Genomic DNA, 22,631 nt, shown 5'->3' with positions numbered 1-22,631 from the left:
CCAATTAGAGCAGCTTTGGATACTCGTTCTAATATAGTAGATCCAGAGATTACCCGTACAACCTTACAAACTAACCAACACACAATACCTCTTTATAATATTAGTATAGATAGATGTGAAACACTCCAGGTGTCTCTCGTCTTCTTGCCTGTGCTTCTCGGACTATAAAGAAGAATAAATTTTTGTCCTAGGCAAAAGCTGCAGGGAATCAACACAAGACAAGGGAAGTGTTGACATATAGGATCATTAGGGATGAGTTATATCCAGTTAGACCAGGCTGTGCCCGGATGAGCCAAGACATTATAAGACAGACCCGGACAAGGCACACAGGACACAGATCATGGATGTAATATGAACTACTTCATATAAAATGTATGTAAGTTTCAAATCTGTACCCGTGAATCTAAAGAAATGCTAAGATATGTGTCTCTCTTAAAAATTTCAAGTAATTGCCAACTCGAAATAAACCCCTAAAAAGAAAAAACAAACAAATCAATCGGATATGTGAAGAAAATTTCTTGCAAAGTATAGAAAGAAAGAAAAAAAGAGTTGCTACTATTGATACCACAGACATACTTATACACTACCACAACAAACATATATCACCCTCTTTCTTACGTCGGGACCTTGCAAGAGAAACATTTTTTTTTTTTTATTCTTTACAAGTTAGCCCTTGACTACAAACTCACCTGATGGTGATGATGCAGTCTAAGATGGAAGCGGGCTAACTTGTTAGGCGGAGGATGAAAATCCACACTCCTTTCGGTTTCTACACGACATCGTACCGGAACGCTAAATCGCTTGGCGGTACGTCTTTGTCGGTAGGGTGGTAACTAGCCACAACCGAAGCCTCCCACCAGCCAAAATAATAATAATAAAATAATTATGCTGGTGTGGATTTTTTTAAGAACTCTCAACAGAAACTTTAAAAAGAATATATTTTCCCATTTTTTCCACATTTTTCATTGATGCTCCACTTCTATTGATTGTAGGGTGTTGTTATATTATAGTTTCTGGAATAAAAAGTCCATGTGTTATTTCATAATTTATGCCAATTTTTTTTACTTGCAGAGTGAAGGTGTGCCAAATATACACACACACAAACTTTCGCTTCAACTGTGTGAACAGAGTCACAGGGTTCCAATAGTACCAAATACAATTTCATATTAGTAAGACAATACACATAATTACTTTGCTAAGAGATTTTGGGAAAACACAGTAATAAAAAAAATAAAACAGTAGCATTTAATGTTGTTTTTATCTAGCAATGTATGGAGACCCAATAAATCCAAATTGATAACTGAACTTACTGTATCAAATTATTATTCCAATAACATTAGTCTTTGAGATCTTTTAATGTTATTAATAATTCTTTGTTATCTACGAGTATACTAATAAAATAAAGCTGAGTGGTTTTTCATTGTTTGATTTAACCATATTGGAGCAGTGCATGTACAAGTGAACAGGTACTATGATCAAACACATGGCCAAGTGCGGAAACAGCCCAGAAGGAAGAAGACTGGAGCAGTGGCTTGTGACTTTGCTTAGTGTACACAGCTGTAGGTTTGCTACCTACTACTGGAAAAGGGTATTTTCACTATTTTCCAGTGAACAATTTCCAGTTTTCTATCAACTGTGATGGAACCCACATCACGGTGACTTAAGAAATTGTTGACCTATAGTAAAGCCAAATTCGAAGTGGAATGTTTGTCAACAAACAAATTAAAAATGAAGGTAGAAAATACATAATGACCTGCATTTTCTACCTCATCATCATCAAACATCATCATACCTTATTTTATTAATTGTATTTTTTTTATAAAATGTTACTGCTTTTTTTTACAAAATGTTATTCAAAAGATATTTTGTTCTAGGTTTATTAATCTAATTTATCTAGAACCGTGATAGCCCAGTGGCTTCTGCCTCAGATTCCGGAGGGTGTAAGTTTGAATCTGGTCTGAGGCATGCACCTCCAACTTTTCAGTGGTGTGCATTTTAAGAAATTAAATATCACATGTCTCAAACGGTGAAGGAAAAACATCATGATGAAACCTACATACCAGAGGATTTTCTTAATTCTCTGCGTGCGTGAAGTCTGCCAATCCGCATTGGGCCAGAGTGTTGGACTATTGGCCTGACCCATCTCATTTTGAGAGGAGACCTGAGCGCAGCAGTGAGCCGAATATGATAATGATGATGATGAATCTAATTTATTGTCATTAAAATTATTATGAGGTGAAAAATTACTAGTGATTTATATGCTTATTTTTAATTTGTTTGTTGATAAACATTCCACATTGAGTTTGGCTTTAATATAGTTGTTGCTAGCAAAGACAGTGTTATGATGTTGCCTGAGAACCATTATCTGTTGTTTTGTCATTGCCTGTAGTTGGTTAAAAATAGGTAGATTTAGTGATTATAGTGCCCATTGTTATGTCTATCTTATATAGAGGAGACGTCTTATGAGGTCAGATGGGTGATCAGTCCATAAATAGCAACTATTCCACCCAATTCCTGTGGTGTAGGACACAGGTTCACTGGTTCTCAACAGTGTTTCCCTCTTAAACCTTTCTGTAGTCTTTGTGAACCAGACTATGTTGAGATCTAACAATGAAGATTTGGTTAACAAATAAATTGCTTACAACATCTACAGATTTCAGAATACCCATACAATACAAACAAATTGAGAATTCATAACAACAAAGTTCAAATGACAACTTGTTTTATTTTTTTGTGTCTGTACTATTCATTTGTTTTTTTTTTTAATAAATATGACCAATATTCCTGTTATCCTCCAATTGCTAACAGTCAGAAAAGACTGTTAGCAATTGGTACATCAATAATCCATAGGGCAAGGATCAAACCACTATGTCTCAGTGATACACTCACATCTATCTGTGCTACTGCCCTCATCCATGTGTACTGTTTACCAACAAACAAATTAAAAATGAGGGTATAAATCACATCATTTCACTGCTAAAAATAATTATAGTTTACTTGTTCTTAAATTAATAAATATAAATTCGATTAATAATCTTAGAACATATAGTTAATATATTATTTGTGTATAAACAAAAAAAAAACATAAATTTAAATAAATAAGTTATGAAATTATATGTTTGCTACCTTCATTTTCAACTTATTTGTTGGTAAACAGTACATATTGAGAAGGGTTGTAATATAATGATACTTTCTTTGCCTAAAGCAAGAGTTCATTATTTAATACACAAAAATGCAAGGGGTTAGTTTTTAGTAATAAACTCAATATTAAAAAACATTTAAAACAAGCACACATTCATCATACTAATATTATAAAAGCAAAAGTTAGTGTGTGTGTGTAAGTATGTTTGTTCATCCTTTATGTTGCGGCTACTGAAGTGATTTAGCTCAAATTTTGGAATGGAAATAGATTTTACTCTGGATTAACACAGGGCTACTTTTCATGCCAGAAAAATCCATGGTTCCCACGGGATTCATGAGAAATACTTAGTTTTTCTTTAGATTTCTTAATAATGGCCAGGTCAAGAGCACTCTTGACTGACAAACTTGTATGAAAGAATGGATGAAAGTGAAAGCAAAGGGAATGAAAGAATTGTAGTAACTAGATGAATTTTGTCTCTAACTATCCCTACAGGAATGAGGCATGTAACCAATGTACATTAAGCATTATATCTTTCTTTCTTTCCTTCCTTTATTATATTCCTTTAATATAACCTCAATATTCAACTGAATATTGAGGTTATATATCAAAAGTTTGATCATATTATCATAATATCAACAAATCTATAAATTTTCGTACAAATATTAAGACTTGCAAATCAAAACATTATTTCCAGGACATGAAGGTACAATAAATAAATAAAAATAGTGTAACGTAAATGTGCTCAAAATAATTGAATAGGGTTTTAATGTTTTTTTTTTAATTTTTTTACTAGAGAATAGTAATTCGAGTAGACTGCTAGATATCGTACCTGAGATCGTACCTATTTAACTACGATAACACGAAACCGATTGTATAAAAATATCACGATTTATTTGTTAAATGGAGCCCTAATTTAAGGCGGAACGTTACCAAACTGTTGTTACCAAGATAAGTTTCGACATCAAAGTTTATTACGGGTACGTATCAGTGAATTGCGACGAAATTATAGCAACAAAAGAAAATTCAACCTCACCTAACGAAAATGTTAAATCATCAACTTCAAGTCCTATTGTTGCTCCAAGAAGGTGTGCACCAACAAATGTTCGAGATACACTTTTATCAGCACACAAAGTGTTTAATATCATTGGTTTTATACACCGTGAACATCACAATTTTTCACATCTGCTAGATTTCTCTGGCACAAATCCACTAAGATTTTATGATTTTGACATTTCGTAGCAGCGTGAAAAATATCCGAAAATATCTTTTGAAATATTTTGTATCTGTGCCATTAATTTGGATAGAAGTTCAACTTTAAAATACTTGGGCCTAATTGTCTAACGGACTTCATTGATCGTAAAGTTCATACGATCGGCTACGATCAACGATCAATCGTAACTTTACATTGGTATTGTCTAATTTAGTTCATTATATGAAGACCGGATGGTGAACGATGAACTGAAATCATTCATGAAGATTGCGTATTGTTTATGCAAAACGATAGTGAAACTATCGTTAATAATATTATCAAATTTATGTCAAACTCCATAATAATGCATATATTTTAACAAAGTTTTATGTATTTTGTTTAAAACATTAAACAAGCATTAAATTTCACGACAAATATCTACTATTGAAGACAATAGCGTGAGAAAATGGTACATGCAACTCAAGTAACAAAACGCAATTAACGAATTTAACCAAGGGCTATTTGGACTATTTGGTAATCTCCCTGTTGTCTGTGTAGGCTAGTGTCAAAAAAACGGGGTATCCTATTAGTCTGTGGTGAAACATAGCATATTAATAACCTGTGGATTAGAAATTTAAATTTTATAAACAAAACAAAGTTTTTATTTTTCAGGTTTTAAAGAGAATTTAGAAATTGAGCAAAGTTTTACTAAATTATAGTGATCTTAGGAGCAAAGTTTACTTCGTTTGTGTTATTGTTAATCAAAAATATAAAAGTAAACAAAAAAGAAAAACTACCTCTATCTAATTTTGTCGATGTCCATTTCTTAAGAAGTTTCTCATTAAAACAACCCTTAACTCAGGCAAGGCAGGGCTAAGGTGGTTAGCGTAACTACAAGTGGTTAACTTACAGTTGGCCAACTGAAGAACAATCAACAATGCCCGATTAATAAGTGATCGCGCTGCTTGTCTACTACTTGCTGCTTGTCCCTGCACTAGTTATACCAGTAATTTCTTTGTTTGGAAGTATTTAGCACATCCGGGCTGCGCAAAAGGAGAGAGTGGGCATTTCCTCTGTCTCTTAGAAAAGTCCGCATGTTATTTTTATCCCAGTGTTAATCTCTAAGTCTCGTATGAATCGGCACTAATATACATAGGTTTACCTAAGTGTGTGATTAGTCACTTCACAAACAGACTTATTATTAAAGGATTTGAACAGTTCTCTAGCTCTTTAGGGTGTTTTATTCCTTCACCAGCCAACAACAGTGTCATAATTACAATGGGTTCACAGAGTTAGTTTATCTAGGCATTTAGATATACCATTCAAAATCCTCTACTGAGAGCAAAATGTTACTGTTATATTTTATTTTTTATTCTTTACAATTTAAACTGAAAATCCACAACCCTTTCAGTTGCTACACGTCATCACACCGGAATGCTAAATTGCTTGGCCGTAAGTCTCAATTGGTCCAGCCGGGGATCAAACACAGGACCTTCGGAACATTAATTATCATTAACATCTGATAGTGGTATATTAACACCATAACTACCAATCCACATTGGAGCAGGTTTTTTTTTTTATTCTTTACAAGTTAGCCCTTGACTACAATCTCACCTGATGGTAAGTGATGATGTAATCTATGATGGTAACGGGCTAACTTGTTAGGAGTAGTAAGACAATCCACACCCCTTTTGGTTTCTACATGGCATCGTACCGGAATGCTAAATCGCTTAGTGGTAGGTCTTTGCCAGTAAGGTGGTAACTGGCCGAAGCCTCCCACCAGCCAGACCTAGACCAATTGAGAAAACCTCAATCGGCCCAGCCAGGGATCAAACCCAGGACACCACTGCTAATGTTTTCCTCTCAAAGATTCTATCTAACTTTTAGTATGAAAGATTAATTTTTTTTTTTAATTTCAAACTAAATTGATTATTATGAACAGACCATTATGATGAACCACTGATATTGACTCAGAGACATGAAGATGAGTGCTTTGACAACAAGACTGACTAGCTGAGCCAGCTTAAGAATTATGTGGTGTGTGTGTGTGTCTAATTCCAGGAGCTCTCTATGTCAGCCATCCATCTATATTCTTACTCATTTTTGTTAATTATAAAATAAATTTGATTATTTAGTGTGTAACTTCATTGTACCTATCCTGCTAGCTGTTAGAAAGATAGCATCTGTAATAATTTATTTACGGTAAAACATATTTAAAAATAAACATGCTTTAACATTTAAGTATGGCCAATATGTTGTCAAGTACAGTGGGCAGGGCTGAATCCATGATTGATGACTGATCCATGATGATGACTCGTTTTTCTGATTTAAGAAAATATACTAATCATCAAAACAGTGTCTGCAAGTACTATACAGGCTGACTGTTTGGATGAGAAGTATATATTTGATTATTTTTAAGCTTTGTGGTTTCAGGGTTTAAAAAATGTCTAACTGAAAGTCTATGTTTACTGTATTTATTATTATTATAATAAATAAACTTAAAAAATCTTTTTTTTATAAACTTCCAACCCCTATTTCACCCTCAGAGGTGTCATTTTCATAATTCTTAGAATACTAGTAGTCAAGATACTGTAATAAAAAGATACAGTTTGTGAGATTGTAGGGGTAAACACTGGACCTACTGAACCAATGTTGAAGATTATTTTACCAATAAAAATCCACATTTGAGTATTATAGGCCATGTATTCCTTCCCACGGGAACAGGAATTATGTGGGTGAAACTGCAGGGGGTGAACATACACAGGTATTATAAATGTATTTTTTACAACTACACTTTTTTGAATAATTTATTTAATTATTGTAATGGTAAAAAAAAATATTAATAGTAGAATGTTAAACTGAAAGCTTTAGTTTTGGAAAAGACTACAAAAAACAAACTCAGCGAAGTAAGTATTCTTTTATTTTCAAATATCAAAGACCAAATCAAATATCATCAGCATTTCACAATCTATGCAAATATTTTGATAATACACACACATTTATGATTTGACCAGATAACAGGGTCATCAGTACAATGTCCTATCAGCTAAAAGCCTTTGCCATCTTTTCTTCAGAACACCAATATGTTATTCTATTGTATTGCAGGTGTTTTTTGTAATATTGGAGTCTGCAGTTATATTCCAAATATTCTGTAAAGCAAAATTGTTAATATTGAGCATATTATAAAATACACACATCAACATTTAGTCTCAATGTAAGTGTAGTTTGTGTACTAAGATAATATAGCAGACAGACAAGCTTCGCTTTGACTCATTCCCTATTCCTATCCTATTCTACTCCCACCCATTGGCTTATCTACTATTATTTCCTATTCCTATTCGGTAGCTCAGAATCCTAGGATTCCTAGGGTGGGCATGCACCAATGGAAAATGTAAATGTACCTATGAGCGATGACGAAAGAGTTCGTTCGCCATAATCATAATTTTAAAAATGAAATTCGATTCCTTTTTGATTAATAACCAGCAAACTTAACTAAACCACACACATAAGCCCTGGAACACAGATCCCAACACATTGGATACAACAACATGCAAGATGTCGCAAAAATCTAAAACATGGTATGGTATTAAATATCGTAGGTATTGAGTTTATGTCGCTCTATGGACTTATCGTCTCTTTCTCTGGTACGTCCAAAGAAAGTGTGTGTAAGAAGACATTGGATGCTGGAAGAAAGATGCTGTTTGATCCCCAGTTCTTGGAGGAGTGAGACTGTGTCCAGGATATTCAAGCATTCTTCTTCAACATATTTCTAGAGCGTGTATATTCTTTTTCTCACTTTCTCTCAGAGTCCAAGTCTCAGCATCCTATATAAATCGATTAATAGCACTCAATTAACTTCATTGTTTTGACTTTATAGGTTCATTGCAAAGAATATATTATTTATTACTCTTTTTTAACAGAGTTCATTGTTTACAAACAAAACACTTCGCAAAGTTTCGTCCTAAAAATGCTAACTGTGGACGGGGAGACTGAATTGAGAGATTTAGAATGGAAAAAAATATTAATTTTAGATATTTAACAAAATATAAATTATTATTTTGGAATTTTGGACATCCACAATTTGTCCGTTTTACGATCAAAGGTGACTCAAGACCCATCGTAAGTTTTTGACATAAGCCATGACCATAAAACTTTACACAATTCGAAGACAATCGCAAATAACTGTCAAATCTTAACAAATCATTCACTCTTCGTATAAAAATAACGATCTAATCGTAATGAACAAACTATGCCCAACCGATGGCTTTCCATTGGCTTACACAATCCGAAATAGCCGTTTGACAAGTAAAAACGTACGATTTCAATTGTCAAATTCAATCGTTTGCGTTAGACAATTAGGCCCCTTATATTTTCAAAATATTCAACAGTTTTAATTTATTTTGGTGTTACAAAATTAAATATCGCAAACATCGACTTTTTCCGTAGAGTAGAGATTTTCAGGTAAATGTTAATTACAAATATCGGTCTTTCGATAGTTTCGATCTTTGATCACATGCCTATTATTTCTTAAAGAATATGTTATACGTTATATATATAGATTTACGATTCGGTACAAATGGTTATATAAATGCCAAAGACCGGAAGAGTTCGCTACACACTATTAATCTGTGTCTACACTTGACCGCTAAACTTCAGTTGAAAGAAGTTGAATAGATGTCAAAGGAAGTCTATGTTACAATGATACAGTCAGATACACGATACAGTGGTCGATGGATTTTGTGGGGAGCATCGTTGATCGTACTATTTCTATGGGGAGGAGCTATCTATTGAAATCTTTAAGAATATAATGTTCTGTCCCTTCTCATTGATCATTGTCATTGCTTCATACCATTATTTTTATTAATACCATTATTGCCCTATTCCCGCCAAGCAATTGGAGCAGTATGCAAGGTACAAACTCCATATCCTATTAAAAGAGAGGCCTGGCCATGTAGTGGGCTGTTAAAATAGGCTGATAATGATGAATAGGTATTTAAAAATTAATGAGAAATATTTATTTATTTCAGTATTATTATATTAATATTTTACCTATTCTAATAACATGTATAATGGCAATATTCTTATTATTTAGGAGTAGAAAACCCCAATGGAGGGTATTTTTCTAATATTTGCGCCATTCCTGAAGGATAAAAGGCCATAAATTTAAATCTTTCACCCATTTTCGTTGGGTTTACCAGCATATCGTACGCAGCTTCAATTTTTTCTTTATCATTTTCTGTCTTGGCATTATCAACTAACACCTGAAACAATTTATAATGTATAAAAAAATACAATTATAACGCTATCCCAAAATAATAAACGTAAATGCTTAAAACTTTTGCTTTTAGCTAAGCTTACATATTATTTTAAACTTTCAGCCGAGTTTAACAGAATATTTAATAATGAAATAAGTATAATATAATGAAAGTATTACTTGAAAAAATGATTTTATCTTTATAATATAATATAACATTATCTTACTTGTAGTCTAGCGTTTGCCTGCATTCGTTGTAAAAACTCCATCTGCGCAACTGGTCCAACAACTAGCGCATAGTTCTCATCCCCAGGTGTCATAGACGCAGCTAACCTTAGTTGACTAAAATCCACATCTGCTGTCAGATCTGCCATACCTGGGTTCTCCAATGGGTCCACAATTTTGTGCTTGTGAAATGCCTAGAAACAGAGAACACAGTCGTCTGTTAGTATTATTTTTAATAATTTTTAAACATAATATTTTACTACAGTTACCAATATCTCACGTGAACCTATCTATAAAGTCAAATATTGTGAACAATCTCAGAACACTTACCCTAAAAGTATCCTCCTTTTCCCCAGTGTGGCCATAATCAGCAATCAATGCTATCCCACCAAATTGATCGACTCTATTTGCTAGTTGTCTAGCAATACCAAGACTCCTTGGACTTATCTCAAGTGCCTTCCGGTCTCCTGCATCAAGAGGAGGTCTCACTAGAACTCTTGTTGCTTGTGTTTCGTTTGCTGATATTCTATAGCGTAATTTGTCATTCTCGTCAAGGTCTATAAGTACTTCACGCCAGCCTTCTTCTGTTTTCTGTAATGAACAACTATTACAAAACACATCATATTATTCATGTCTAACATATAAGACATTGATTCTTTAAAGTTCATTGAGATTAAAAGTCAACTTACTTCAAACTTATGAATTGGTAACACATCAAAAAATTCATGGGCAATGTACCAAGAAAAGTTGTTTGGTACTTTCTTCAGGTCATTATACCAGTATACTTTAATACCACTCACGGTTTCACCCTGAAACAAATATCAAATCATATATATACATAATAATTCAAATTGTCAACATAAATATAGACAAACTTCTACGAGTATGATATTGCAGATGATGGAAAATTAAATGATTATTGAAATTTTAAAAATCTTGTAATTCAGTATTACCTCCCGATTATGAGGACTCTCCAAATCTGTCTCTCTGTGTGATACACAAAGTCTATTTGCTTGTGCAACTTGCATTGCTGTTGATATTTCTACAAGATGTAGTGTCAGGTCTGGCGCTTTGTAGCCATAACGGTTAAGCACCTGAAATAATACCAACCTTTATTTACTTACTTAGTAACAAATAGTTTATGATAACACTAAATTATAGACAACAATGGTAAATTAATTAAACTAAAATAGTCCAAATATGTCTCTTCTAATGATCATCATTAGGAGAGATCATTTAATGACATACTTGCTTTTTTAATTGCTTACCCTCAAAATGTCAATTAAAAGAGTAGCTTTTCCTGGACCCAATTCAACAATCTGCAAAGGCTTGCCTGGACTCATCTTCTGTGTTTCAGCATAAAACCAAACAGCCAATATTTCCCCAAACAACTGACTGATTTCAGGAGATGTTATAAAGTCTCCAGTTTCACCAATGACATCCTTTTTCTCGTAGTAACCTTGAAATGTGAAAGTTATTATAGGACCATACGCCGGAGGATAACAAAAATCGTTATCTAGGCCTGTGTCTAAAAAAAATTAATAAAATAAACCTTCCGTGGGATTAGTGATCACTATGTGCATGTATTCAGCGACAGTTAAAGGGCCGTTCAACCGCTGTTTCTCTTTAATTATCGTCATAATACTAGGCGCATCAGCTAGGTTAGGCATTTTCAATGTCTTCGGATCTGGACGTTGTACGATTTTGTATCCTTTATCTCTTTTACAGATACAATTTAAAATTACCGGTCTATTGAAAACACGAAATAAATTGCGAGTATTCATGTTGTATAAATGTTACTTTTGTTCAAGTGTATTATTATTTTGATTTGATTTTTTTGAGGAGGAATGAAAATGAATTTCTTATTTTGACAAATGACAATCAGCTGTGTTTTGATTAGGACTAGGGACTAGCGGTGTGCTGTGTAAAATAATAACTTTACGGTTTTTGAAGAAAAATTAAACTTGAATATACATTTTTGTAAACCGTTTCCTTTGTATCGTATATGTATTGTTTATCTATGATTGTAATAATTAAAAATAATTGTAATAATTACAAATAATCAAACGTCACGAAAAGAAATGGTCTCGAATAGCTAATAGTTACTGAACTGAAAAAGTCATTAATCAACTGTCAATGTCAAACTGGCATTAATGTTTTAAATTATTTGTTGTGATTAGTGGTGTTCGGTGTAATTATTTTATTTGTAGGATTATAGGATTAAAATGTAAAACCGAATTCTTTTAATTAATTAAATCGCATTGTGTATGTGCTGTATACGTTTAGGGAGTTACAAACGTTTAATGGAGTCAATATAAACATATAAATACTAACTAACACGTGCTAAGAAGTTGGGTTAGAAATACTGCTTCTCGTTTCTAAAATATATAAAATTAATCAAAATTAATTAAAATGTCTGAAGCGGAAAATGTGGATACCGAAACGAACTCCAAATACAAAGATGGTGTCAACAAAAATGCCAGATTAATTATAAAAAACGTATCATTCAAAGCTACTGAAAATAGTCTGAAAGAGCATTTTTCTCAATATGGCAAAGTGGAAGAGATTAATTTGTTAAAGAAACCGGACGGAAAGCTTGTAGGCTCAGCATTTGTGCATTATACTCAAGTTCCCATGGCTCAAAAAGCTCTGGTTGCCACAAATAAGAAACCATTCTTAGGTAAACTTATTTATTATTAATTAAGTACGACAGTCACTGATAGCACAATCCGTGGAATCACTTTAAAAAAGCTAAATCGGTTTGATGAAAACATTTGAGTTTTCATCAAATCTACAAAGGCTTTTTGTGATGAATACTGTTTACCAACAAACAAATTAAAAATGAGGCTTGAAAACACTAGTCATTTCACACCTAATAATAATTATATTTGACTTGTTGTTGTATTGAAAATAAATTTGATTAATAAGTTTTTTTTTTTCTCTTCTGGGTTCATCTGCGATCAGTGTCATGACTATAAGCAGATGTGTTCTGTGATAATTTCGCTTTTCGAGTGTATTCCCCAGTGAGAATATACCCTCATTGTTTTTACAGGTTAATAGGTTTAAATGTGCTTTCTTTTAAGCCTGCTCTGATATGTTTTGTGAATCAATTAATAAGTTTAGAACAAGATATGGTTAATATATTTTATTTATCAGTTTATAAACAAACCATACATAACTTAAATTAAATAAGTTAAGAAATGACATGCATTTTCTACTTTCAGTTCTAATTTCTTTGTTGGTAAACAGTACTCATCAAGAAAGTCTCTGCTAGTATAATTATAAACCAACCATTTTCCTCACTATAAATTAAATACATCCTTAAATAGAAACAATGTGGTGAATATACTTATTTTTTTTACAGGTCGCCCTATATTTGTTTCTTGGGCTGTGCCTAAACATAAATACAATGAGGAAGAAAATAAAAAGGGAAAACCCACAAGATATTTCAACTATGATCTGACTGATGACTCTAAACCTGACATCAAAAGTAACTGCCTTAGTTTTATTATAATAAACTATATTATAAATTGGAAAGTTTTTGTGTTTGTTTATTTATTATTCAATAACACAAAAAAATTATAATCATTTAGTTTTATAGTTGTTAAATGAGTTTTAATAATATTTATTTTTAATATCTGATCCAATAAAACATTGGCCAAAATAAAATTAATTATAATGTAATAAATAATATATTCCATAGAGCATATTATAAGAGTTGTGTGTTAAAAATTAAACAGTGTAACTATACTAATAAAGTACAGGTTTGTGCTTCGCTTCATGCTTTATTTTTCAAAATCAAGAACTGAAGAAGAAAATGGAATAAATAAAGGAAATATAGAATCTCTGTACTATTTAACACAATAACAAACTTAATTTATAAAACAGTTCTTGTGAGGCATTTTGTACTGTAATTTATGTTTTTATAAAACATAATTGTAGTTTTACGTTATGACTCTCAACTTAGTTGGTATTTTTTTTTAACACAACATATTCTGTCTTTATTGAACAATATGTTACTGTTTATAGCTGAAGATGAGACAGAAGATAAAAAGAACATTAAAGAAGACAAAAACCAGATCAGATTAAACAGGAGAGCTCGCCTCATAATACGTAACATATCATTCAAAGCCACAGAAGAAACATTGAAACAGCATTTCGAGCCATACGGAGTTGTGCAAGAGGTCAGTTTGCTGAAGAAACCTGATGGAAAGATGGTTGGCTGTGGGTTTGTGCTGTTCAAGAATGTGCAAATGGCTAAAGAGGCGTTGTCTAATACTAACATGAAACCATTTTTAGGTAAATATTTATCTTCTATAATATACTACAGTACAATTTTTATTGATTTATTATTTACTAGCGGACGCGCGCGGCTTTGTCCACTCTTAGACCTCTTTAATCCAGCCCTTACAGTGATATTGCTGTAAAAATGGAGTAACTTCTCCTGTTTTCCCAATATTTCCCTTCACTGCTCTGCTCCTATTGATCATTGTGTGATGAAAAGAATACTATAACCTGCCCAGGAGTATGAAGAATAATTGTAGCAAGTTTCATAAAAATCCGTCGAGTAGTTTTTGTTTCTATAACAAACATACAGACAGACAGCCGAAAATTTTACTTATTGCATTTTCGGCATCAGTATAGATCACTAATCACCCCCCGATGGTTATTTTGGAAATATATTTTATGTACAGAATTGACCTCTTTACAGATTTATTATAAGTATAGATGTATTAATTTTCTGCATTCAGGCCGACCAATATCAGTGGATTGGGCGGTCCCAAAGAATCAGTACATGCAGCATGTGGTAAACAAACAAATAGAGTTGGAGGATAGCATTAAGAAGGAAGAGTCTGACAGTGATGATGACACTCCCATGAATGTGTCCACAGATGATGTTAAAGATGAGATTAAGAGTAAGTGTTTTCACTTTTTATTATATTCATATTATTCATCCATATTTTACACCAATGTTATAAAGAGATTTTTTGTTTGTAATGAATAGACTCTACAATTATTGTGACCATTCTTTCACCAATGGAAAACTACTTTCTCAGCAAGTAACAGGCTATATTCGATCTCGATATTCCAATGTAGTGGAGTGCCATTTGACTTAAAAAACCTCTGAATCCACAGCCAGTCAGTGAATCTTTATTTAAACTTTGGAAATGTATTTTTATTAGTGTTCTCTACACTATTAAAATACATTTCACTCTTACAAATACACTCCACTAATAGGAACTGGAACTACTGATTAGGTGATATTTCAGGACATCCGCTAATTTTATTTATGTTAGAGATATCACTTGACCATTCAACATCAAATAAATAGTACTTTAACCTTGAATAATAATGAAATTAAGTGCATTAATTTGGAATACTGTGTTTATTCTTATGTTTATCTTTATTTACTTTATTCTTGTGTAGTAGCAGCAATAAATCTTGCAGGTATATAAATATGTACATGAAATTTGAGCAATTGTAAACTATGATTTTAGGTGAATCTGGAGATAGTAGTGATGGTGAGGATGCGAGTGATTCTGAAGAAGACAAAGTAAAATCTGAGGATGACGATGATAATGATGAAGAGGATAGTGCTGGTGATGAGAGTGATGAGGAGGATGAGGATGAGGATGATGATAAGGAGGCAGGGGATCCAGAAGATGACGACGGGAAGAGTGTTACCAGCACACAGCCAGATTTTAAACGGTGGATATATTTAATATACTTATGTAGTACACAGTACCTCAATGATTACACCTATGAAATTGAGTGATATATTTTTTTAAAAAGGGCAAAGGAACTCCTGAACCTTACACTCAGCTTACAAGAATCCACTCTGCCTCGAGATGTACCTGATTGTGAATTGATGGAGAGCTAAGATATTTGATTTGTCTCTATAGCTATATATAAGCATATATGCAAAAATTATTATAACTATTAAAAATAAATCCCAACCTTATACAACTAACTGTTAACACCCTTTGCTAGATATATGTCTCGAAACGCTAATATATCCAGAAACAAATTCTGTGTTTTGTTGCATGTTCCGTGCCCATGTCCCGAAAACATTAATTCATGTCGATTTTATTTTTGTTTCTTCTCGACGTCAAAACTTTTTCCCAATCGATTTTGTAACATTCCCCAGGGTAAAGCTAAACGATGCTGAAGACGGCTGCACAGTGTTCCTGACGAACATACCCTTCTCAGTCAACAACGAGCAGTTGCAAGCGTTCGCAGAGACCACCGGCCCCGTCAAGTACGCTCTCATCTGTGTGGACAAACTCACTGAACACTCCAAAGGGTCTGGATTCGTTAAATTTGTTGTAAGTTATATTTATTGTTTGTATTTATTTGTATACTAGCGGACCCGGTCAAGCTTCGTTTTGACATAAGTGCACTTATTCTCTATCCCTACTCTACCCTTCTATACCTCTACCCCTACCCTACCCTACCCTACCCTACCCTACCCCTACCCTACCCTACCCCTACCCTACCCTACCCTACCCCTACCCTACCTCTACCCTAAATTAATCTATTGTGATCGCCACTAACATAAGATCACTTCTACTACATTTCGTTTCATGCGGGTAACAGTTTGTTTCACTCTTAAAAGTTTGCTGCGATTCACGATAATAGTACGTTTTTTTTTTTTTTTTTTAATTCTTTACAAGTTAGCCCTTGACTACAATCTCACCTATGGTAAGTGATGATGCAGTCTAAGATGGAAGCGGGCTAACTTGTTAGGAGGAGGATGAAAATCCACACCCCTTTCGGTTTCTACACGGCATCGTACCGGAACGCTAAATCGCTTGGCGATACGTCTTTGTCGGTAGGGTGGTAACTAGCCACGGCCAAAGCCTTCCACCAGCCAGACCTGGACTAATTAAGAAAATCTTAATCTGCCCAGCCGGGGATCGAACCCAGGACCTCCGTTTTGTAAATCCACCGCGCATACCTCTGCGCCACGGAGGCCGTCAAAACGTATTATGAACGTCATACAGGTAACTGTCATTGTATCCATGTTATCTGAAAAACATTTTACAGCATTAATTGATGTGTACTGTTTGCCAACAAACAAATAGGGATGATGACATTTTTTTAAATTGTATATAAATTAAGAGTATACTAATAGTATAGCAATTTTGTAAAAGGAACAGGGTATCTGCGATCATTACTTTCGGAGCTACAGGGATTTAAAGGGTCAGATTTGCGGCGCTGCCGCGGATCCCTGAAAAATGCTCCATACAAAATGGCACGATTTAGTGACGTCATTGGCTCGCTGATCGTTAGGTTTGTATGGGCGTTCAAACAAAATTACTAATATCTTTGTTATTTGTGCGTTTATGTTTATAGTTCATTTATTGAAAAATTACACATTTAATGTAAGGAAGCTAAAACTGTATGAATTTTCATCTAATTATGATAAAAGATTTTTAATAGATTTTATAATTTTATTATCTTATTAATTTTTTAAATATCCAGACAATCGTTGCTTTTTATGTAAAAATTAGTTAACACTGACTTTATTTACCCGAATGTATCATAAAAATCAATATATTCAAACCTAGTCATCATCCCCATTACAAATGAAGATATCGCATGTCAGTTCATAACTTATTTATTTTAAATTACGTATTGTTTGTTTATAAAACATTATTCAAAATATTATTAACTATATCTAAAATGTTCTAAGCTTATTAATCGAATTTATTTTCATTATTTCGAACAAGTTAATTATAATTATTATTAAGTATGAAATGGCTAGCGATTTATACCCTCATTTTTAGTATTGGTAAACAGTACACATCGAGAATCCACGGACCCTAGAACCAGTTGTTAAATATTCTCCATTTGTTGTGCAGAACAAAGATGACGCGGAGAGTTTCCTGTCCCTCCCGGCGGAGCAGTTGCGTCTGGAAGGCCAGGTGCTGCAGGTCAAGCCGGCTCTGAAGAGGGAGAACCTGCAGAAGGGGGACAAGAAGCAGCCCAAGGACAACCGGAACCTGTACCTTGTTAAGGAGGGAGGTCAGTTTATGCCTCAGACTAAGGACCTGCCTCGCTAGACGTTACTTTTGTGTTAAACTATATGATCAACGATCTAATGAGATTATAAAACTGGGTCTATGGAATAGATGTTTCATAGGTGTAATTGTGTTCGTCGGTTAAAGAGCTCTTTAAAAATTTCTTTTTTGTACGGTGTAAAATGGACATGAATTTCTACTCTGAAAAATAGTTCAAAATATCGTACTCAACAAAATTTTGGCAAATAAATGGTTAGAATGAGATTTCAGTGTTAAAATGATATTTAGAAAAAAATAACAAGTTTAATGTCTAAAAATCGTGAGTATAAGTTAACAAATATGCTAGTTATCATTTTTTGAAATAAACTGAAAACAGTTCTCTGGTGAACAATTTAGTTTTTGTGGATGACTACAATTTCGCTTTTTGCCGTGGTTGTATTTATTAATAGATATAGATAAGTATTTGATTGTGTATACTCAGTGATCGTGGCGGGCACGAAGGCGGCGCTGGGCGTGTCTGCCTCCGACATGTCCAAACGTCTCACGCTGGAGCGAAGCAAGACCCAGATGCTCAAGAACTTGAACAGGTATACTTTTCGTCTTATCTAACACTAAACATTGCTTCAAAGTATGTTTAGTCTAAACTAGCCGACGCCGCGCGGTTTCACCCGCGTGCTTCCCGTTCCGGTAAAAATACGGGGATAATAATATATAGCCTATAGCCTTCCTCGATAAATGGGATAACTAACACTGAAATAATTTTTCAAATCAGACCAGTAGTTCCTGAGATTAGCGCGTTCAATCAATCAAACAAACAAACTCTTCAGCTTTATAATATTAGTATAGATATTATACTTAATACTATTGCTTAATTTCTATTACACCAGAGCAGTCAGGTTGTCCTTCGACAGGCCTCATCCAGACTTTGCCACTCTACTCGGTCTTTAGCTTTTCTTCGCCATCCTTTAGGCAGGTATCTTCTCATCTTTTGTGTGGTCGTCCTTGCCTCCTTTTCCCATCTCTGGGGTACCATTGTATGACCTCTTTGGACCAAACATGTCCAATCCAGCGCCATTTCAACCTTTTTACCTTTTTAAAAACGTCTGTTACACGTGGCTTTCGGATTTTCTTTATACTTTTAGTTGTATCACTTGTAAAAATACTTGTCAACAGATTCGTATCCCGCTACCGCATAGTAGTGTCGAACCTGCCGCCTCACTACGACGACAGCGCGCTGCGCAGAGTGTGCGCGCGCGAGGCGGGCGAGCGCGCCGTCGTCACCGAGTGCCGCGTCATGAGGGACCTGCGCGCGCCGCTGGCCAGGGACGGGAAGCATCCGTAATGTCTCTTCATCATCATTCGTATCCCGCTACCGTATAGTAGTGTCCGACCTGCCGCCTCACTACGTCGTAGCGTTTGCGATTGTAGAAAGAGAATCGACGGCCCAAAATCGAAATCATAATCAAAATTCATTTACTTCTAGCTTGCGCTTTTGAAACGACAAGTTTGACTGTGACTCTAGGCCCAAAATCGAAATAATCATTTACTTTAAGCTTAGTTTACTTGCGCTTTTGAAACGACAGGTTTGACTACCTAGGTAGGGATATGACATTTATTCGACGTTATCAATATCATCGTCATATCAGATGGACGTCCACTGCAGCACTAGGACGTTTGTAGGGACTTCCAAACCACACGATCCTGAGCCGCCTGCATACAGAAAATCCTTGCGACTCGCTTGATGTCGTCAGTCCACCTGTCTTTGGTCTAAAAACTTTAATTCTTCTGCGGATCTCCTCATTTCAGATTCGATCACGCAGAGATACTCCTAACATAGCTCGTTCCATCGCCCGCTGTGTGACTCTGAGCCTTCTTATGAGACCCATAGTTATTATTTAGCCACCCGATTGTAATTCGACATACGTTACATTAAATGGAGTTGCCAAACGGATCCAATCAAATTACATAATCACCCACCAGTGGTTGCAACATACAGGTTAAGAGAATTTTGTGAATTGGCACAAGAAAAATGCCAATATTTCCGTTTGAATCCAATCAGGTCAGGCAGTTTTAGGCCTGATAGATGTACCAGATTATTGTTTTAATACGTTCGCTGCGGTTCTGATATTTCTGTACTTTCCCCTGGTGTGGTACGTGGTTTTTTGACCTCGTACTAAACTATGTGGTGCGGAACGAGGTTTATCGACCTCGTAACTCTTACATTGAGGCTGCGTACGAGGTCAATTGACCTCGCACTAAATTATGTGGTGCGGAACGAGGTTAATCGACCTCGTAACTCTTACATTGAAGCTGCGTACGAGGTCAATTGACCTCGTACTAAACTAAGTGGTGATCGACCTCGTACCGCAGCGAATGTGTTAATCAGTATTTTCCTATAAACCAGGTCAAAGGGTTACGGCTTCGTCATGTTCACTCGCCACGAAGATGCTCTGCTGTGTCTGAGGAAACTGAACAACAATCCCGATATATTCGACAAAAATAATGTAAGTAATAAAAAAAAATACTTAGATATTGTAGGAAGTAGTAGTCTGAGACGGTTATGATGCCCCTCGATCTCGTGTTGGCTCGTGCCGACGCTTGGTTGCGCGACTTGTTTCCGTAAAGAGTAGGGAGTTAGAGAGGGGTAGCGATCGGGCGGGAACGACTGGCGATATAAGGCCATATTCAGTATACTCGTGACGTTCGAACCGTCCCCTTTTTTGGTGTGTAACTTTATGGGTTACTTGGGATAGGCTTGGGACTGCTCAAGGTATTCTCTGCCATTCTATAGGGTCTTATTTTGGTTACTTTAATTTGTTAATTAAGTTGTCCTGACAAATATGTAAATTCCTTTTTCGAAATTAGTTTTCTTATTTTTGTCATCCACTTCTGGGTCTGCTAAAAATATAGATTTTTAACTTTCGGATGACAAGGCTTTCGATGTTAACTTGACACCTATCACACTAGTACAACAAAAGCAAAAAATCCTTTTGCAAATATACCTTTCTTTGCGATTTAGCGTTCCGATAAAATGTGTTGAAACCGAATCAATTTTCATCCTCCTCCTAACAAATTAGTCCGCTTCCGTCTTAGATTGCATCATCACAACATCAGGTTATATTTTAGTCAACTAACTAACTAACTTCTAAAAAAACAGCGAAAGCTTTCGACACCTAAAGAAGCTTTCGCTTGACTGTTGGATCAAGGGTTGGATACAGAATGCAGTGTTGCTTGAGACGTATTTTTATGTAGTTCCTCGCTCTAGAGTCCTGACCACCGATTGCTTGGACAATCAAAAACCTTGCTAACGGAGCGTCGGATTAATTTTTTATAACCTTTTTTAAGCTATTGCATAGCTTTTATCTCGGGCTTTGAGCGCGGCGCCGAATCAAGAAATTTCGTAACGAAAATAAACCCAACACCCAAGCCAGCATCAAGTTACCACTTCTCGACGCTGTCATATCGACTCAAATAGAATAGTGGCACACTAATTAAACCAGAGTTCAATTCCAGCTTAACGTAAAGATATTTTTATCTATTTATTATTTTCTTTAAAAAAATAATTAAAAAATTATTTAAATAATAATTATAATTCCATAAGTTGAAAAAAATTATATGTAATAGCTATACCGCGACCCCGAGTGCCACACGTATTTTTTCTTGTAAATAAATAAATGTTAATTACTACAATTCAAAACATTCATTAACTTAAGATATTGGACATTGTTTTATTATCCAGTTAAGTGGTTACAGTGATTCATGGAGAATTTTATTGCTTAAATTACAATTAAAGTTAAATGGTTTTTGGTATTTTATATTATGCATTAAGTTATGTTATGATGAGAAATGAAATAATTTTCACTCAGATAACTTTATAGCCCCAAACGTAAACATTAACGATTAACACGATTTTGCTTTTATATTATTTACTTGGACACGCCCTACGGTTTAACCCGCGTCGTTCTCGATACTGGGGATAAAATATAGCTTATGTTACTTGGTGAAAATGTAGCAGTGTTCAAATTTTGGTTAGTAGATAAGAGATTACCCCCTACAACACAACAAGCTTTACGTCTTTATAATATTGATAACTTAATACCTATTCTATTTTTTATGTTTCAGAGACCCATCGTATCTTTCTCAATCGAAGACCGAACAGCCCTGAACGCAAGAAAGAAGAGATTAGAGAAGTCAATAGCAAATAATCCGTTAGCAAGTCAAGGCAAAGAACAAGAGAATCCAAGAAAAAATAGAAAAAGAAAACACAATTCCGCGCCAGACGAGAGTTACATGAAAAAAGGACGATTCGATAAAGCCAAACAAGACAACAAGAATAAGCAAAATGGATTTGGAAACAAAAATAACGAGCAATATGAGTTAAGAAAGAATAGACAAAATAAATTTGGGAAGAGAAATAACCAAAACAATGACAACAGCGTTGGAAAGTTTGTCAGAAGGCCAATAGACGATGTAGAGTATGCAGGTTTAACAGCCAAAGAGGGTAGTCAACATAAAATGCGAAGTAACCATAAACTGAAAACCCAAGCCGATGTCCATAGACAAAATGTTAAACAAGAGAAGAAAATGAACAAGAAGAGCCAAAGACTAAAGATGGCTGCCCGCGAGAGAATAAAACAGCCTAAGCAGAAGATTAATAAGAATAAAATCGGTAAACGTAACAAGAAAAGGAAGTTCAATGAAAAATTAATGTAATTAAACACAAATTGTTTTGTAAAAAATGTATATTAAAAATACCACCAATATATTATAGTCTCTATTTTAATTACCTATTAAAAT

The 22,631-nt window shown here is 34.5% G+C and overlaps 3 protein-coding genes across 4 annotated transcripts in view; 1 reads left to right on the top strand and 2 right to left on the bottom strand.

The window, feature by feature from the left end:
• Positions 1 to 4,556, bottom strand: part of LOC112054857 (E3 ubiquitin-protein ligase UBR1) — a 53,133-nt gene extending 48,577 nt beyond the window's left edge. For both annotated transcript variants that reach the window (XR_008252010.1, XM_052888540.1), the window contains exon 1: positions 4,176 to 4,556. The gene's annotated coding sequence lies outside the window, so the exon portion shown is untranslated. The remainder of the gene's footprint in view (positions 1 to 4,175) is intronic.
• A 4,788-nt stretch (positions 4,557 to 9,344) lies between these two features.
• LOC112054862 (protein arginine methyltransferase NDUFAF7 homolog, mitochondrial) lies at positions 9,345 to 11,709 on the bottom strand. The gene is made up of 7 exons (XM_024094788.2): positions 11,363 to 11,709; positions 11,079 to 11,269; positions 10,764 to 10,904; positions 10,500 to 10,619; positions 10,141 to 10,401; positions 9,813 to 10,004; positions 9,345 to 9,592 (listed from the first exon to the last, which is right to left on the bottom strand). The coding sequence occupies exons 1-7, from the start codon at positions 11,592 to 11,594 to the stop codon at positions 9,416 to 9,418; spliced, it is 1,314 nt and encodes a 437-aa protein (XP_023950556.2). The 5' UTR covers positions 11,595 to 11,709; the 3' UTR covers positions 9,345 to 9,415.
• A 277-nt stretch (positions 11,710 to 11,986) lies between these two features.
• On the top strand, positions 11,987 to 22,604 carry LOC112054861 (RNA-binding protein 28). The gene is made up of 11 exons (XM_052888816.1): positions 11,987 to 12,490; positions 13,175 to 13,300; positions 13,840 to 14,109; positions 14,562 to 14,726; positions 15,309 to 15,519; positions 15,959 to 16,136; positions 17,676 to 17,838; positions 18,316 to 18,421; positions 19,008 to 19,172; positions 20,239 to 20,338; positions 21,957 to 22,604. Exons 1-11 carry the CDS (start codon positions 12,223 to 12,225, stop codon positions 22,545 to 22,547), a joined length of 2,343 nt encoding a protein of 780 aa, XP_052744776.1. The 5' UTR covers positions 11,987 to 12,222; the 3' UTR covers positions 22,548 to 22,604.
• Positions 22,605 to 22,631: the final 27 nt, after the last annotated feature.

The sequence above is a fragment of the Bicyclus anynana genome, chromosome 23 (assembly GCF_947172395.1).
Source record: "Bicyclus anynana chromosome 23, ilBicAnyn1.1, whole genome shotgun sequence".
NCBI lineage: Eukaryota > Metazoa > Arthropoda > Insecta > Lepidoptera > Nymphalidae > Bicyclus > Bicyclus anynana.
This window is presented reverse-complemented; position numbering and strand designations above follow the sequence as displayed.

What these genes read in the sequence shown, in the direction of transcription:
- LOC112054862 (XM_024094788.2), bottom strand. Translation starts at nt 11,594, where the DNA reads ATGAATACTCGCAATTTATTTCGTGTTTTCAATAGACCGGTAATTTTA. An exon ending in TTTTAATTGACATTTTGAGG is followed by an intron (nt 10,905 to 11,078) that starts GTAAGCAATTAA and finishes GTATTATTTCAG; the next exon opens with GTGCTTAACCGTTATGGCTA. An exon ending in TACCAATTCATAAGTTTGAA is followed by an intron (nt 10,402 to 10,499) that starts GTAAGTTGACTT and finishes TGTTCATTACAG; the next exon opens with AAAACAGAAGAAGGCTGGCG.
- LOC112054861 (XM_052888816.1), top strand. Translation starts at nt 12,223, where the DNA reads ATGTCTGAAGCGGAAAATGTGGATACCGAAACGAACTCCAAATACAAA. An exon ending in GTACCTTGTTAAGGAGGGAG is followed by an intron (nt 17,839 to 18,315) that starts GTCAGTTTATGC and finishes GTGTATACTCAG; the next exon opens with TGATCGTGGCGGGCACGAAG. An exon ending in ATGCTCAAGAACTTGAACAG is followed by an intron (nt 18,422 to 19,007) that starts GTATACTTTTCG and finishes ACTTGTCAACAG; the next exon opens with ATTCGTATCCCGCTACCGCA.